Source organism: Arctopsyche grandis, chromosome 1, assembly GCF_051622035.1.
Source record: "Arctopsyche grandis isolate Sample6627 chromosome 1, ASM5162203v2, whole genome shotgun sequence".
In the NCBI taxonomy this organism is placed as follows: domain Eukaryota; kingdom Metazoa; phylum Arthropoda; class Insecta; order Trichoptera; family Hydropsychidae; genus Arctopsyche; species Arctopsyche grandis.
Window position 1 is genome coordinate 21080813 of NC_135355.1, and position 18531 is coordinate 21099343.

Sequence of the window (18531 nt, forward strand, 5' to 3'; positions counted from 1 at the left end):
ACGCAAATATCGGAAGGCAAAGATCGAAAATCAAAATTGCTTTTCCTCCCGTATTCTGCGCGCGCACATTAATACAGGAGGAAAAGCCTGTTCCTCTTGTTCCTGTTGTATCCTGCTCGCGCAAATTAAGTGAGTATGTACCGTTTATCATGTACCATTTTTTTTTGATCTTTCGACTTAAGATCTTTCGATTTTCGATCTTTGCCTTCCGATATTTGCGTTTTCTGTCATTTAACATTCTGTCTCGTCACGGAGACCGATTTGAAAATATGGTGTCAATGAAATAAAATTACACTCATATTTGTGCAGACGCTACTTTTTCTTAACTCCTATAATCCTATTTATTTTATTTTATTTTATTTATTGAAAAATCAACAGACATACAACAGACGTACATAGATATGTATAAAAAAACAAATAGTAAATAAATAATATATGTAGCATCCGAGTCCAATAATAATCCGAGTCTATATATGTACAAATATGTAAACATGTGTAAGTGTAAGAAATTAATATTTTTCTTGATGAATATGGGCGTCTGTGTGTTGGATATAGTGAGGCTTAACTGCGAATACAATGAGAAGGTGAAAGTTACAAAAATGTAGCTTACGCGAGAAAATGGATAAGGTTCAACAAAAAGGGTTCCAGAGTGTATGATAATAGAAAACCTTGTTCAGCATAAAAAAGAAGCGGGGAAATGGTCTAAAAACAACTCTCAAAAATAAAATAAAAAAATCGTCGGGATTCGAGAGAAAGAACACGTCCTCGTGCTTGATTCTGGTTTTGAAATTTAATGCATGTACATGCGAAAAATTTTTTATACATATATTTTCTACGATTCCATTATTTGCTGAATCAATTCTCGTTTCCGTTTGAAAAAGATAGTATGCATATATAAATATTATATGTATGAGCCGTTATAAGTGAATGTGGCATAAGTCCACTTTTCTGCATTTCGGAAAACATTAAATATAATGTTATGCGTTTAACAATATTTTAAAATAATAGTGGCCTATTACACGTTTATTCTGCTTTTACAATGTTCTAGACATGCAATTGACAAAAAAATGTGAATTAAGTCAAACTGAAATAGTGTTTTTAGAACTAAAAATTGAACTTCTGCTCATATATTGGATAATGGCTCATATATTGAATAACAGCGTGTTGAAATTTCAAAGAAAATCAGTTATCATATAATATATATTTGTATATACATACATATAGTAAGCTAAGCTATTTAAAGTATGAATATACATACATAGCTAAGCTAAGTATGTATGTATATTCATACTCTAAATTCTCTTATAATATACATAGGTACTTTTCGTAGTCTGGATTTATTAAAAATCATGAAATTGAAATACGAATACCACAAAGTTGCTCATATTTATGTTTAATATATGTCCTATATGAGAACAATAGTATCTGTAGGTGTAATATAATACTGTAGATAGTATTTTGAAGAACAAAAATGTGATAAGCTTTGTTACATTGACAGCACTCAGAAAAACAAAGAATTTACAGGTAAAAATCGTGAATGTTCGTAATTGAATTTTAGGATAACAACAATATACGTGCCGCAAAATATTATTTAATCGGGAATTATCAGACGGTCCTTTTCCTCTCCCCATTTTAATCTTTCACAATTCTTTCGTTGGAATATTTGATCTTTTGCCTTCACTATTGGGAGTGTTCCCCTTTGATCACGAAAACGCTGTATTTTGGCCGTTAACTTTTATTAAATGTCAAAAAAAAAATTTCACTTTTACATTTTAGTTGATTGAATTGGCCATATTATGTATATAAATTTTTTTTACGTATTTGTGTGGATGTAATATATTCGAAAAACTTGTTTTTTCACTTATATATATGTATATTAATAGAGTTATCATGAAACGCTTGAATCTGTAATTGAAATAAAGTCAAAATATCATATAACAGAAAAGGTGAGACTCATTTCAAGTGTTTTTAGTTTTTAAAAGTTCATAAATATTCATTTTAAATGGAAACATATCGTTGAATAACTGCATAAAAAAAATAATTTTAATATATTAGTAATTCTTTTTATAAATATGTCATAAATGTCTATTAATATGAGTATATTTCTGGATTCAATACGCTCCATATATTTATAGGAAGATTTCAATTGTGTCTACGTAATTTTGCAATTCAATCAACTGTAATTCTAAATTTCCCAAATTCATTGCAAAAATAACTACGATGGTTTTTGTTAGCTTTAAAAACTACTATCGTTTATATTTAAAGGTGATAAGTAACTGCAAATTTTATGAAACTCATTTGAGTCAGTAAACCGTTTGTTAAATTTATTCAATATTGCTTGTTTCAAAACCATTCCTCGTTGTAAAGATAATTCACATTGTTATCCATTCTCTCAATTAAAAATGTTATTTCAGGTAATAACTCTCAAAACCTCACAAAAACATATCCTTTGCTCAACCACCTTACTTCATTATGAATTGACAAATCTTTGTCTCAGCTTCTTCCAATATAATTTACATTATCTGAAACGCTTTACATACATGTAATAGAATTAATTATTTTTTTATATTTTAATTCAAAATATGGAAATTAATGTTATTTCCAAAATTTACAATGTTGAAATCAACCAAATCTTCTTAGCGATTGACTGCTTGTGAACCCTTGATGTATATCGTTACCTACCCTAATTTTTTTAAAATAAATTTAGTTCAAAACCAATACCATCATCGAAGTATTCCAAAACCACCTTTGTGTATAAAATTGAAATCCATAAGTGTAAATACTTCATTTTAAGTAGCTACCTTGAACCATTTAAATATTTTACCTATTGCTGAAATATTTAATACATACTGTGTATGTACATCAAATGTTATGTTTGAGAAGAGCTGGTTTTGCGGTAGACTGCTGAAGAAGCAGTCTGGGTGTCGAGACAAATCGTGACATTGACAACAGCCTCCAATAAAAGAGCTCGCCAAAACTCCTCAACTCCCCTCGTACAAGATCAAACACAAAGTCTTTTGCTGACGCACACATACAAATAAACCCAAACAGCAAAATTTAAGCTTGAAATTTTACGTGATACATATGTTATAAAGACATTTTTAATATGTCACGTGAGACTGTCGAGTATTTGACGTATGTGAAGTATGGGTCTACCTCACGGGACCGAAAGTGAAAAGCCCGAAAAGCAAATATCGGAAGTCAAAGATCGAAAATCGAAAGATCTTAAGTCGAAAGATAAAAAAAGGGTGCATGGTAAACGATACTATGTATATGTAATATATATGAGTGGCATGCGGTGAAATTATCTCTCTATATGTCATACAGCCTTGTTTAATGTGTGCGCTTAGGATACGGGAAGAAAAGTCTGTTCCTCTTGTTCCTGTTGTATCCTGCTCGCGCAAATTAAGTGAGGATGTACGACGGGGGGAGAGATGGTTTTACCGCACGCCACTGATATATATGTATATACTAACCGTTTTTCATATATATGTATGCATGGTAAACGAACATTTTCGACTTTTTAACATTCGGTGCGGTGACGGTCACCCGTGAAGTATGTATGTAAATGTAATACAATTGTATCAAGTCAGTCCATTAGTTTGTGCGCATTTTCAGGAATTTTTTAAATATGTAGTGAAATGATGGACAGGAAATGTTTAAATGAAAAATGACGAAAGACTGTTCCATGAGATGAATCCACACTTTTGAAAATGATCTACTGTTAATTGTAGCTCAGACTCCACAAGATTTTTAAGAAATCTAATAACGGGACGTCCTGAACGGGATTCATCATAAATGCTGCTTTTTCCAACTTAAAAATTTTCAAACCATTTCTGGGCAGTCCTTACACTAATAGTATTTCACCATGTACACTATTAATTTGTATCGCTGCATTTCTGGCATATTCGCCACACAAGTATAAAATAGCACGTTTGTATTGATTATCGATATTCATTTTTATGGGTACTAATATGCGTCCGATGTTTATGAAAATTGGTGACAGACTGACTAATACATTACTCAAGCGATGACAAATTTTGACAGGTTCGAAATCCTTTTGGTTTAGTAATGAGTCATCGCGAATCCCATGCATGTTGAAAATGCGCACGAACTTATGGACTGACCTGATATGTACATATGTAACATTGTTAAGCGCACGGCAGACTAACAATGCGTTCACAAGGCTTGTCTAATACGATTGAGAGCCAATATATTGCAAGATGACGGAGCTTTCGCTTCTATTCGTGGCAATCTAGCTTTGACGAGGTTTTGATGAGGTGCTTCGAAACCGAGATGGGTTACTAATAACGTATGTATTATATATGTATACATGTGATAGGTATGCACGCTTCTATTTAATACTCTACTACCGTGAGGCACGTATGTCTGTACATTTACATAGAAAATGTGGAGATTGGAAATTGCAACGATATTATGTACATAAGAGCTATATTAAAGTATTGCTCAAGGAAAATACCTTGATTCTATCTTAGAGCGCAGCGCGCAAAGTGAATTATTCTTTCAAAGCGGAATATTTTTCACCTAGAGGTACATAAATTGATTTTGCAAAATATCTATTTATGAATCAACATTGAACGACGTATGTACTTGTATAAAATATGTATGATCTTAGATCGAGTCGTGAATTGAAGCATCTTAATGTTTTGAGAATCAATATTATACATATGTACATATGTATATATACACGGCTATATCTAAATAGAATATTAGAAAAATTTAAAGGTTTTCAATACATATATAGCTTGTATAATATACGAATAGCTTTTTATGTCATTAATTATAAAATGTTATTTTTGTTAATTTCAGGTAATACTGGACAGGTCAATATGATATCTCAACCCCTATCACCAGAGTCATCGAGCTTCAACGTCAATTTGAACATTACCGGTAACGGCGTAACTGGCAACAATGAATGTGCTCACTACATCAGAAGACAAGTGACCTCATCAGAAATCCTCAGAGGCATGCCGCTGAACAACGAGTACGAGCTCATACCATTCAGTCATTTCACATTCAGCAGGGTGTATCCGATAGACTTAGGCCTCGGAAAACGGGTGGTCGAGAAGCCTATAGGATTCAAGCGAAAAGACTTACTAGAAGCTTTAGTCAAAGCGTTAGATATGTTAAATAAAAACACGTCGCAATCCACTAACGTGAAAACCGTTAAGTACATGTTGGACGATTTTTTAGAAGGGCTTTACAGATTGGATCCTACCACAGGCACCCAATATGATCTGTATTTTAGGACTAAGGTAGCTAAGAACAATAGTCAGCATGGCAGCAACCGGCATCACGCGCCTCAGGTTTCCAGTGCGTACCACAATCCAAACGGCTACACTAAGGTGACTCTAATGAGGCCGTTTGCACCCATACAACACATTGGAACAGAGGTACTTCCGGTGGCGAGAGTGAAGGATTTCATTCACGTCATATTACCGCTGTCGGGTAGGACGACCACCTTCCAGGGCTTCATGGACAAATTTGTGAAGATCGGTCTCAAGAACGACAGGAGAGTGTTGCTGACCGTCGTGTATTTCGGCGAGGACGGTCTCTCGGAAGCCAGAGCGATCATGTCCAGGGTATTGATGACGAGAAATAGTGGAGGAAGTGCCAATAATTTGAGACTTCTAGCATTAAACGAAACGTTCTCAAGGGGTAAGGGATTGAGGGTGGGCGCGGAGAGAAATTGGCCTGGCAAGGAAGATAGTGGTGATTCGCTATTGTTTATGTGTGATGTGGATATTGTGTTCAGTGCTAGATTTTTGGATAGATGCCGATGGAATACGAAACAAGGACTCAAGGTAAATCAATCAAATTTATTATTTAGATATTAAAACACTCCTTAAACATAAAATCGAATTTTTATTATAACGCAGTGCTTATCTCGCTGGAAAAAGAAAAGTTTGAAAGATCACGCGGCCATTTTATCTACTACATGGATTCGTCTCTTAAATATCTTATCTCATCGCAAGTTCTTAAATTTAATGGTGATGAAACTGCAAACCTCAAAAATATCTAAACATTCAGCACGGATCGGTTGAAGATAGTGATAGGCTAGAAATATGTCAAATAAACCGATCCATCCAAACCACAAAACACCAATGCAGAAAGAAATGTAAATTTTGAGGCAAATGATGTGAGATGCCCATCTCGTTCTCTAGATTTTCTATAGAAAATAATTTTCTTTAGAAAAAGTTTTCTTTAGTAAAATCACAAAAATTACAACATATTTTCTGAATCTTTCTCACGTATGTTTTATACTGAGCGTCGAGATCATTTTTTATCATTTGGTATCCGGTGATCGACCCGATCCACCTTCACTCCTCCCGTGAAGATGATCAATCTGAGATTGACCATCGTCATTTTCGTCATTCCAAATCTTCTTTCTCTTGAAATTAAGGCACCTAGGTATATAAAATCTTTGACCTCCTCATAACCTTTTAAAGCATCGAACTTTATGAGAGACTCGAATCTGTCCATGGCGAGGATTTGTGTTTTGTTAGATCCAGGTGCTTACTTCATATTCCTATTTTATTTTATTTCATAGAACATGAAAATTCGCCATTACAAATTGCTCCAAAGCGACGAGTGTACTTAACAGATAAATACAGTTAATCAATCAATATAATAAATAAGCATTTTATACGATGCGAATTCATTCAATTGTCTAGCCACAGTGTCATATTGGCGTGACCTGTAAAGACACTGTGGTATACTTAAATAATAAATAAATAATAAATGAATACACACATCCACAGTGACATATGTACATATATGGAGACATTTTTGCAGCATTTTATAATACAATTGGTGAAACTCAAGACGCCAGATAACTTGAGATTAGCAAGAGATATAGGAATGGAGATGTCAATTTTACAGGAACTGTTTCAGTGAAAATCAGAAAAAAATGGCAAACTCTGATAGGAAACGATTGACCCCGAGTCACAAACCAAGGTCTGGCCAGCAGTGGGAATCTATTGGGAATTTAACTCGCGACACTCTGCTCGAAAGCATAATATGCTAACCACTAGTCGACGCCGCTGGTTAAATTTCTTTCGAAAATTGTATCAAATGTAAATCATAAAGAGACTTTTACCGTACATATCTATGTATGTACGCACATTTAGGAGTGCAAGACCGAGAGCGACGGATAAATCTTTGCATACATTTAAGACATTATTTATTCGTTTCAAAATGAAATAAAAAAAAAGAAAAACATTAAATAATGCACACACGTTTCGTATATTGCGAAATATGAAATATTATTCGCGAGGAAGAATAATTGTATGTGTATGTGAGTGAAACTTGGGCATATAAACGGCGTCCGCGTAATTTGTTACCCGCAGGAAAACCAAAACTTTCACAAAAGCCAGAGCCCGATAAATAACGGGCAAGTCGCGCTTTCTCCGCGCACTCACTCAAACTTTCCACGGTTAATGCGCGCATAAATATGAAATATCAACATGGCTACGAGAGTGTCTCTATATTCTCACCATTAAAGAGGACTTCTCCTTTCGGCTACGTGAAATTAAATAATTACTTAATTAGCGGCCGTTAGTTAGTGACTCGGCCTGCGAACAAGTGTCTTCCGTCGAGATTGACTCTCGCGCGACGAACTTCCGTGCCGCGATAAAATCTGAATTATACAAGTCGTTAAATTTAAGGGGGCAGACCACCTCCTAGGAGGCCGAGGGGCGGCCGTAAAAACAGGCTGAGGGGACACATTAGATTAAACCGGCGCTAAAGGTGACGGGGTTCGCAATACCCCGAGAAATGTTAGGTATTTTAGCGAAAAATGTGAATTGAATGAATATGAAATGCTTTTGAATGACATCATGGCGATACGCTGACTTGTAAACCTAGTAAATCAACCCGTGGTCCAAAATAAGGATTCTCAGTCTTTTCTACGATTCAAAATTAAATTCTATTTTTTTTTAATTAATAGCTTAATATGCCATAACCCATCCGATGATATTTCATCGGGCATAACTCTAGTCTGATATATAATTTTGAAAGAGACTTTGTAAGATTGAATGTGTGTATGTAAGTTTTGGGTGTTCGAATCAAGAAAAAAACCTCTTAGAAAATAGTTCTACGAGCATTTAGGGCTATCTACTGAAAATTAATTCAATTAATAAATTAATTTTTCTATTGCTGTTTTATAATAATTACATATAGGTAGGTAGGTAGTTTTTACTAATAATACTCCCGATGGAATTTTCATCGGGTCTATCACTAGTAATTATATAAAACAATCATCAAGAAGTTTATCTATCAGATGTTCTATATATAAGTTTAATCAACATTTATAAATTAGAAAGTATTGTGTTTCTGAGAAATTTCGACTTCAAATTTTTTTAATGATATCCAGCGCTAACGTATGTACATATTAGGAAATCCTATACCGGTACCAACGAAAACGGTTCTACCAGTTTTTGGTCAAAGTACACTCCGGTACTACCGGTAATATAAAATAATATCGAAATATAATAATTTTCAATTGTTTAGAAATTTAGAAGAAAACGTTGTATCGGCTAGTTTGTATGGATTAGTCGAATAATAAGTTACATACATATAATATTATAGGTATATAAACACTCAACATCGTTTTTAACCTTATATTCAAAGTAGCTGCTAAGTGTATCATAAATTTAAAATCAAATATAGTATGTCAAGTAAGCCAAAAATATTTTACTTACATCTGAGAATAGTTCCGAATATATTTGATTTACAACTGGCTGTTTGTTAACAATAGGAAGCCTCGTTGCCTTCTGATTTTTTCAGAAACTTTCATGCAAAAATTTATTAACTTTTTTTTGACATAATTTTTTAGAAAGTAATTAGTTGAAATTGATTAAATTAATAAATGAATTGGTTATTATTTTATTAAAGCCTATAACGAATTTATAAATAGCCTATAATGAATTAGTTATTATTTTGTTGGTATATATTTTATTGCCTAAATATAATATAAATAAATCATTACCGGTAGTGACAAATGTTGGTATTTTTGGAATACCTAGTACATACATATGTACATATGATGAATTTTAGTGTACCATAAGTAAAATATAATTAAACATTATGTAATCTGTGTGATTTTGATTCATTTAATGATGATTCCATATATTTGTTATATAAATTTAAAAAAGTCACCTAAGGTCACAGGAGGGTTGATGCCTAGTCTTGAAATGAGATGTTTTAACCCGAGAAGATTTTTTCCAGCTCTCGTGACCCCGTAGTAATTTACGCGTCTCGACGCTACCGACACGAGCTGTGCGCGTAATTACACCAGAAGCGTCTTGGAAATAATCTGGAATTCGATATTTTTCGCATTAAAATGCGAATTCCGGACTTTTTTCCAAGCGCGTACATTTCTTTTAAACCTCACGTAATGTATTTCCTTGACAGTTATTATGCGAACTTTTTAGGTGTCAGGCGTAAAATGATGCTGTCTCGTTTTGCGCCGTTGTGAATTCCAAAAGATAATAAACAAATTTTTTAATTTCGCTCGATATTTTAAACATATTCAACAAATTTACAAATTCTCAATTTACAATTTAATGACAAGCGACAATCCTTTCTCACCTTGTATATTTTTATTTACATATTGCAAGTGTGGATTCCTTTTTATCTATATCTATACATATACATATATAAAATTGAATGTTTTTCTGTCTGTCTGTCTCAAATAGGCTCCTTTAAGTACATAGCAATGAATCTATGTACTTAAAAGTCGTACACAGTAGATACCTAGATAACGCCTTATGCGCAGACATTGACGGTATTTCCATTCTTGAAAGTATGTACACAGGCATGAAATTAATTTTCCGGAATGCAGGTATGAACAAAACAGAAGCAGCGTTGACATTTTCGATATATATATATATATATATATATATATATATATATATATATATATATATATATATATATATATATATATGTATATATATATATATATATATATATAAATGTATATATATTATTTATTATGACATGTCCAATCATCATTGTTGCTACGTGTAAATTTTCATCTTCAACGTGTCAAAGAAAATAACTCGAATCGCACAAAATATTCGCGGTTAACCTTGAGAAAAATTTCATCCATCAAAAGTGAAGATAAAGCCTGTAAGTTATTTGGAAATATTTCAAGACAAGGTGATGAAAAATTACGATCTTCAAATTTAATAAGACAATCTATCATAGCTAGGAGCATGGCACTTAGATCGCATATTCAGCATTTGATAGAATGACATAGTAAATGAATTATTCGAAATACAATTGATTATTAATGCTATTCAATGTTTCAGGTGTATTATCCAGTGGTGTTCAGTTTGTACAATCCTCACGTGGTTTACACCCTCCAAGGTAAAGAGGTCCCTCCGGAGACTGACCAGCTGCTCATATCGAGAGACACGGGTTTCTGGAGAGATTTCGGCTACGGGATGACTTGCCAGTACAGGTAACGCATTGCGCTTAAATCTCCCGTTAAAATCCAACACTTTTCCCGTTAAAACTGGGTCACTGTTTCGGTATCGCAACGTTTGGTTTTCTTTTTATCTTTTTGCGTAGAAGGATTTTCTTTTCTTCGCTGTAAATCTGGGGAAATAGCGCAGATATGGAATCTGTTTGTTCGAAATGTCCACCATTAGTCTGGCGCATTATCTCCGCTTCGCCACAATAGAGAAAGAAACGATGGAGTATAATTTCGCCAGAATTGCGGTGCATACATCAAATACATAGCTTGCTTTTGTACACTTCATTCGCATTAGTTTAATTTAAATATATTTGTAATACTTAATAATCAAGTATGATTGCTACTGAAAAGAAATTATAATTTTTTTTCTTAACACTCTTCGAGTCTAAGGATAATTTCTCTGAATATATTCGATTATATAATATAGTAAATTCAAAGAAAACGGAAATTTGTATAAAGATACGCAATTAAAGATTTTAGAAACAGTCCGCTCACCCCTCGAATTGGGATATTTTTAGTAGTGTCGTGCACTCGCTCTGAATTTATGGCATTTTCTTCCTCTTATGGGTTTGAATAAAAGCTTGCGATTTACGCGTTAAACGGCGTATGGCGAAAATCCGGAAACGTGACGATTCGCTTCGGCGCGTATTTAGCAGAGAATATAAAGCTCGCTTTATGCTGCCAGCACTCGTAAATACCGGATAAGATTGCGATATCCTTAGCGTTCATCCAGCGGGCGATTTAAAATAGCTGTAGGGACGAATATGGGGGGTGGCAGGGGGAGGACTTTTCGCTCAACGTTGATCGTGCCTAATGTAGCCTGTGATAGCTGGGTGCGTTTCATGCAATGGTCTTCTGGCCAGAATCGACTTTTGGTCTGTTTGTTATCGTACAAATGGTCCTGGCCTGCCAAGCCGTGAAATGAGATCGACGATCCATCAAATGAGAGGGCCTGTTAGCTTGAACGCGCACAACGCCTAAATGGTATTTTCAGGAGTGTTTTATAAACCCTTGTCATACAGTCACGTGACAAATGTCAAATCATCCCTTAGTTTTTATCCCGTCAGGTCGAATTCGAGGTTTCATTTAAAAGCATATATAAAAGCATATATGTATATATATATATATATATATTTTTTTATACACAGGGTGTTTGGGAGCTACATATATACATATGTATATATGCACATACATACATAGAGGATTGATCGAACCACTGAGAATACTTAAACTTATGCATACTAGTTTGTGCATGAACAAATTTATAAAGTAGTTCGTTTTCTTTTGTGTTCACTATAACTGGCCAGATGGGTTCATGTATGAACAAACTAGTATGTTCATGAACGAATGAAACATTTGGATTGTGACATATACTTACATACATACATATATTATACATATCTAAAATGTAAATGTAATATAACAAGGATAATATGGATTTCTGGAAATGAATATAAGTTTTTCAAATTATATTCCCTAATATTGCGAATAGCAAAAAAAATATTTCGGCGCCGTCCAAGGAAGATTATTTTTGCAAAAATATTCCGTTACAATTTTCTGGATATGTGCAAGTATATGTATGTATATAATGTATATCATATTTTTATCCGATATTACGTTTTCGCTTTTCCTCTTTGATACGTGTGGGATATGAGTAACTTTTTTCTATAGTATTTTCTGTGCAAGCAAATATCATCGAATAACCCGAAAACACCCTTATTTACAAAATACATATGAAAAACGTAATTTAATTATTCATGTATATAATTACAAAACTTGTCCACTAGTTGTTTTACCCAGCTTCGCTTAGTTTTTGTAATATTAATAGCTTAAGCATGGTGAATCTAAAAGTAAATATTCATTTGTTTTTTTATTAAATTTATATGAATCGAAAAAAAAATTTGGGTGTGACCAACCCATGACTTTATCTATGTATTTGGGTAAAATAAGAAAGTCACAAAACAAAATTACTGAACCGTACAGACATATTCACACATACCGGCAACATTATGGAATATATGGAATACAAATTGAGCACAAATGTATGGAAACTTGCACAAGACAAAAGTTCTACTTCCGGTTGTCGGATTTCGTTTAATTTTTTTTATTATTAATTAAAATCAAAAAGATTAAAATAATTTAAAAGGTTAAAAAAAATCATGAAATATTGTTTTAAAAAAAATACTACTTCCAGTTTACAAATTCTGACCAAAACCTTATCAGTTCTAAGTTAGTACATAAAAAACACAAATATAAATTTTCAGCTTGATACGTTCAGGGGTCTTGACAGAGTAGTGGGCACAACATTTAAGAGGAAAAAATCCCACTTCTGGTTTATAAAATTTATTTTCATCACATTAATACAAGAATTATACTTGAATTTTTTCGTGACGAGCACAAGTGTTTAAGGGGTCGAAAAAATAGTGGAAGAAAGATCGAACAAGAGTAAACTGCCACTTCCGGTTTTACGGATGCTTACCAAATGTTATAAATAACTTGATATTAAGCTTAAACTTCTAGATATGAAATTTCAGTTAAATAAACCAAAAGGTTTCTGAGAAAAACATAAAAAACCTCGATTCTCTAGAGTAAAAGGACTACATCCGGTTCAGATAAAAATATTTAAAAAATATATGGTCATAAAATTATAATTTTTATTACATGTACAAAAATTTCAGTCCGATTCAAGATAATTTAATTCAAAAACTTAAAAAAAGAGGTACCATTTCCGGTCAACTTAAAAATTTGAAAAAAATTTACTTTCAAAATTTATTTCCTAAGTTTCAGTTCGATAGGACTAACGGTGTTCAAAAAATCCCCAAAATACACAGACACAAAGTCACACACACATTTTCTCTACATCATGAAAACGTGATCAGTAATCGATTCTGAGTTGGAATCAGTCAAAATCTCGAGTTCGAATTTTCGCATGATAACAAAACTTCATCTATTGTTACTACGTACATAGATAAAGTAAATATGGAATCGTCGTCATAGAAACTTTTATTTGTTTTCGATGTTTAAGTCTTAAGTTAAGTCTCTTCCGAAATTATATATTAGATATATATATGCACAACGATAACTGCATAAACATAAAAATAATGACATAAACTAAACACTCTAATGTAATTATGTACATAATGTATTGGATGATTAGAAGTTTGAACCCGTTTTACATAGATGGCGGTTAATGTTTTTTAACGGTAAACAGTCATGAACTCTGCAATATATTATTAAATTTCAAGTACACAGTAATACCTTTTACTTGTATATACATATGTATGTAGATACATATATAAATATATGCATACATATGTATGTGTATTATATATGATTTATAATAAACGACAGAGGATAGGAAGTTTGGAAAATGAGGCGAGAAAGACTCAGTCCAGGTCTTATAGAAACGGTCGGCCCGTAATGAAATAAAACCCCAGAAGGCAGGGGTGATAAAATGGGGGCCGCACCGCTGGCTAATGGGCCGCAAGGGCTCGGCCCTCCAACGCTTCAAACGTTCCTCTATGTACACAACCTTCTCTTTTGATAATTTACCCTTCCGTACAAATGGTGTGCACTACCTAAAGTTGTAGTACAAAATGTTGTGAGTATTCTTCGGTAGCATGCGCAGGTACTAAAGTAACCAAAAGGTGCGACAAAAATCTCTAGACAACTTATTTATGTACTTTTAATAATAAATAAATAATTTCGGAAGAGGCCTTGTACGTATGTATGTACATACATATATAAGTTTTGGTTCGTATAATCTGTGACGTTAGATTAGCCATGTTTAAGTGGTTTATAGGTATGTACATTACAAATACCGAGTGAAGCCGGATAAAATCACTAGTAATAAATAAAAATTAAGTTGGATGGGAACGTTTATTCTTTTTTATTTTAACCTATGTATACATATATATGTGAAATTCCATCAGCTTAATGTGAACCATTATGTTGTACGCCGATTGTAATTGAATTCGGGGTTTTCCTTCAACAGATCTATGCTGTTTGAACTATTTCACTAGGGAATAAATTGTTGAAGCTGATGAACAGTTCTAATGCCATACAATCACCGAAATCCTCTCTGCATATTAACGATAGATTCGTAATCTTGTTGATATAAATCTAAATAAATAGCTGGGTGTTTGCGTGAATACTAACCACCGAGAGGTTCCTGGGCTCGAGCCTTTTAGAAAATAATTCTTCTGTGCTGCTCGTCAGACTTGGATATTTGTGACGCCACGTTCGTCGTTACTATCAGAGTTTGCCATTTTTTTTTATTTCATTACTGAAACGGTTCCTCATCAAATTGGCAAATCCATTGTGCCTAATATTATTTGAATATGATTTCAAATTTATTTGTTCGTTCTTGGCATCGGTGCATAGGTGTAATGGTATATTAGCGAAGGGTCACCTGCGAAACAACTATTCTCGTTAAACGAACTCTCCGTTTCTATACTTCGTAGTAATCATTCCAGAAACATCTCTACTATGTTAAGACTTATCTCAACTTTTAATTCAATATTTATTAAATGTAAATGAATTATTTTAAATATTGTTATTACTAGAATTTTAAATTTAATAGGTTTTGGGTTCATTACATATGTACATACATTTGCATTTATATAGCTATAATAATCATTAAATTATTAATCTTATTCGCAATTGATGACAAATTATTTTCAAGTATGTACATTGTATGTATAATATGTATACAAACGAAGCGTTCATATAACGAGAATTGGTATAACCAGGCCCACCGATTAGCAAAATATAAATTTTAATAATAATGATAATAAAATAAGATTACGAGTTTGGCGTGTTTTTCAATCGTGTATGGTTAATGATTAAATAAAACTTCAATTTTATACTGTAAAATAAAAAAAAGAGTATTTAAAGTATAATTCGAAATGATAAATGTGTAATTTTGAATCGTCTTCAAATGCTTTTTATGAAATAAATAATGTTTTGGTTTAAAAGTAATTAATATTAATTATGTATTTAAAATAAAATGTATATTAATTAAATTAATTAGTTGTGGCACAGTTGCGTCCAAAAACACAATTACAAAATTGATCGCGATAAGTCATCTTTGCCGTGCGACTCGCAAAGAGGAAAACGAAAAGATAAACACGCGCCAAAATTTTCTCGGCACCCTACGGCCTAACAATATTTAATTTATTTTGCACTGAACAACGCAACGCTAAAATATCGAAATTCGATTAACCTCTCCCCCCCTTATTCCCTAATCCCCAAACCAACAACTTCTTCGATATAACATTGCGGCGAAGCTCAATTTAAATATATTTGACATTATGTATTGTATTATATATATATATATATATATATATATATATATATATATATATATATATATATATATATATATATATATATATATATATATATATATATATATATATATATATATATACATATATATACATAGGTACATACATATATATGCATATTGATTCCAAATAAAAATCAACAAAACCTACAGTTACCGAAGACAATAGAGGACGCTTTAGAGTATTTGTGAGAAATTGAATTTTATTATATTTAGCCGAAATCGATGGCATCGCGGCTATCTGGCAACACGTCCACAGCTGGATGTGAGTGGAGGGGGGGGTGCGATTGAAAAGGGAGATTTGAAAGGGGTGGTTTAGATAGAGGGGGGGGGGTTAAACCAGCTGCAAATCAATATTTATTCCGCAACCTTCGCTGCAAAATGTGTGGTGGCCGCTTATTTGTATTCAATGCGGCCTGCGCTTTGCTAGCCCTGCCTTTCCGCCGTGATAATTTCAGACTTATGTCCTCCCCTTTCCCTGAAAATATGACTAAGTAAGGAGAGAGGGGTTGGCCAAAATACGTCCATCATAAACTTATCCCTAGGAAGAATTTCGTGTATAATTTTCGGTTTGATAAATTACAGCATTGCTTGTATACGCCACAATCTATTATATATGTATATAGGATCGCTTAGATCAGCGCTTTTTTTAACCCTTTCGATGCGAGTGACACGATAAGACGCTAAACGAAAATGTATCGTTAGGCTCAGCCCCCACAATAGAAAGCCAACTTCAGCGTTGTTTTTTTTTCACATTAATGTATTCTTTTGTTTCCATTAGATACAATCTATCTTTGTTCAATTTTTCTACATACGTGTAAGTGTGTATGTACATATACATATATATAAATATATATATATATATATATATATATATATATATATATATATATATATATATATATATATATATATATATATATATATAATATATATATATATATATATATATATATATATATATATATATATATATATATATATATATATATATATATATATATATATATATATATATATATATGTTAATTCTTCAAACCCCAAAACATATTTTTTTACGAGGTGAATATGCATTCCATTAAAATTTGTGATGTAAGAATTTCTATAATATGTATATATATATATATATATATATATATATATATATATATATATATATATATATATATATATATATATATTATATATATATATACAGTTTAAGCTTAATACCACGTAATGTATAAAATTTGGTAAGCATCCCTCAACCGAAAGTGGCAATTTACTCTTGTTCGATTTTCTTCCAATTTTTTTTTCGACGTCTTAAACATGTGTGTTCTTCACGAAAAAATAATTATAATTCTTGTATTAATGTGATGACAATAAAAAAAATCACTAAATTTAATAAACCGGAAGTGGGATTTTTTCTTCTTAGAAAGGTCAAAAATGTTGTCGCCTCGAATCTGTCCACACCCCTAAACGTATTAAGGTGAAAATTTATATTTGTATTATTTATGTACTAACTTAGAGCTGCTAAGATTTTGGTTAGAATTCGTAAACCGGAAGTAGTATTTTTTTTAAAACAATATTTCATTATTTTATTTTGACCTTGTTTTGTGACCTAATTTTCTTGATATTTAATTTGTATAATACTGATAGTGATTTTAAAAAAATTAAAAAAATTTGAACAAAATCCGACAACCGGAAGTAGAACTTTTGTCTTGTGCAAGTTTCCATACTATATTGATATTGGAAATTAATAAAATGCCGTAAAATAGTGAGTAAAGTGAATACAAGAAGTTTAAAATTATTTCACTTAACTCTGAAGGGTTGAGGCAGGTTACAATTACATAGCAATTGAACTGTTCACGCAATACAGCTCAAAATACGTTAAGTCTATTAATTCTAGTCTAGAGGGACAAATTTTGGGCGTTTTTTAAAATTCAATAAAAAAAAAACTAAAAACATTTTTGCGGTGCATTTCTTTACTATATGTTTATTAATATTTAAATAATACATAACAAAAATGAAAAAAAAAAAAACATTAAAAATTGAAAAAATTACAGGCTGGTAAAGTGGGGGAGGTAAAAAACGGGTGCCTCCATCTTGACACGATTCCAACCCTTCTAGTCATCCGAAAAAAAAAAAAAAAAAAGATTCTTAATTAATAAGAGTGTCGCTATGGTCCATACTACGAAAAAAAAATTTTTTCGCGAAATGGCAACTGTTTGAAAAAAAAAGTAATTTTTTGGCCTTTTTTTTCAAAGTTTTGAATTTTTTAAAAATATTAAACAACAAAATTTTTACATAAATCTGGTACGGACCATACAAGGATATATAAAAAAGAACCACACCAAATTTTAAGTTAATTGGTCCATTAGAACTTGAGATATCATGTCAAACTCGTTGGAAATAGTAGTTTCTAGAAAAACGCGCTTAAAGTTTCGGGTAACGTTACGCGCCGGTAGGATGCCACGTCACTAAAACAGCTATATCTCCGAAAATAATTTGAATTTTGAAAAATCCTCTTAAGGACATATTCTTAAAGGTTTAATATTTGAAAATATGAAACAAAAAACAATCGATTTTTTCAAATTTCTAGACTAGAATACCCCCTTTAAACGATTAAGTTTAACTAGACCAAACGATCTGGAAAGAAGTATCAGAACGATCTGGAAACAATAGCAGAAGATTGTGCTTT

General features: G+C 32.3%; 1 protein-coding gene across 1 annotated transcript in view; it reads left to right on the forward strand.

Moving 5' to 3' along the window:
• Positions 1 to 18531, forward strand: part of Csgalnact (Chondroitin sulfate N-acetylgalactosaminyltransferase) — a 45705-nt gene that overhangs the window by 17482 nt on the left and 9692 nt on the right. Inside the window, exons 4-5 of the mRNA XM_077438591.1 lie at positions 4925 to 5825; positions 10338 to 10489. Of these exons, the coding sequence (XP_077294717.1) occupies positions 4925 to 5825; positions 10338 to 10489 (1053 nt within the window). The remainder of the gene's footprint in view (positions 1 to 4924; positions 5826 to 10337; positions 10490 to 18531) is intronic.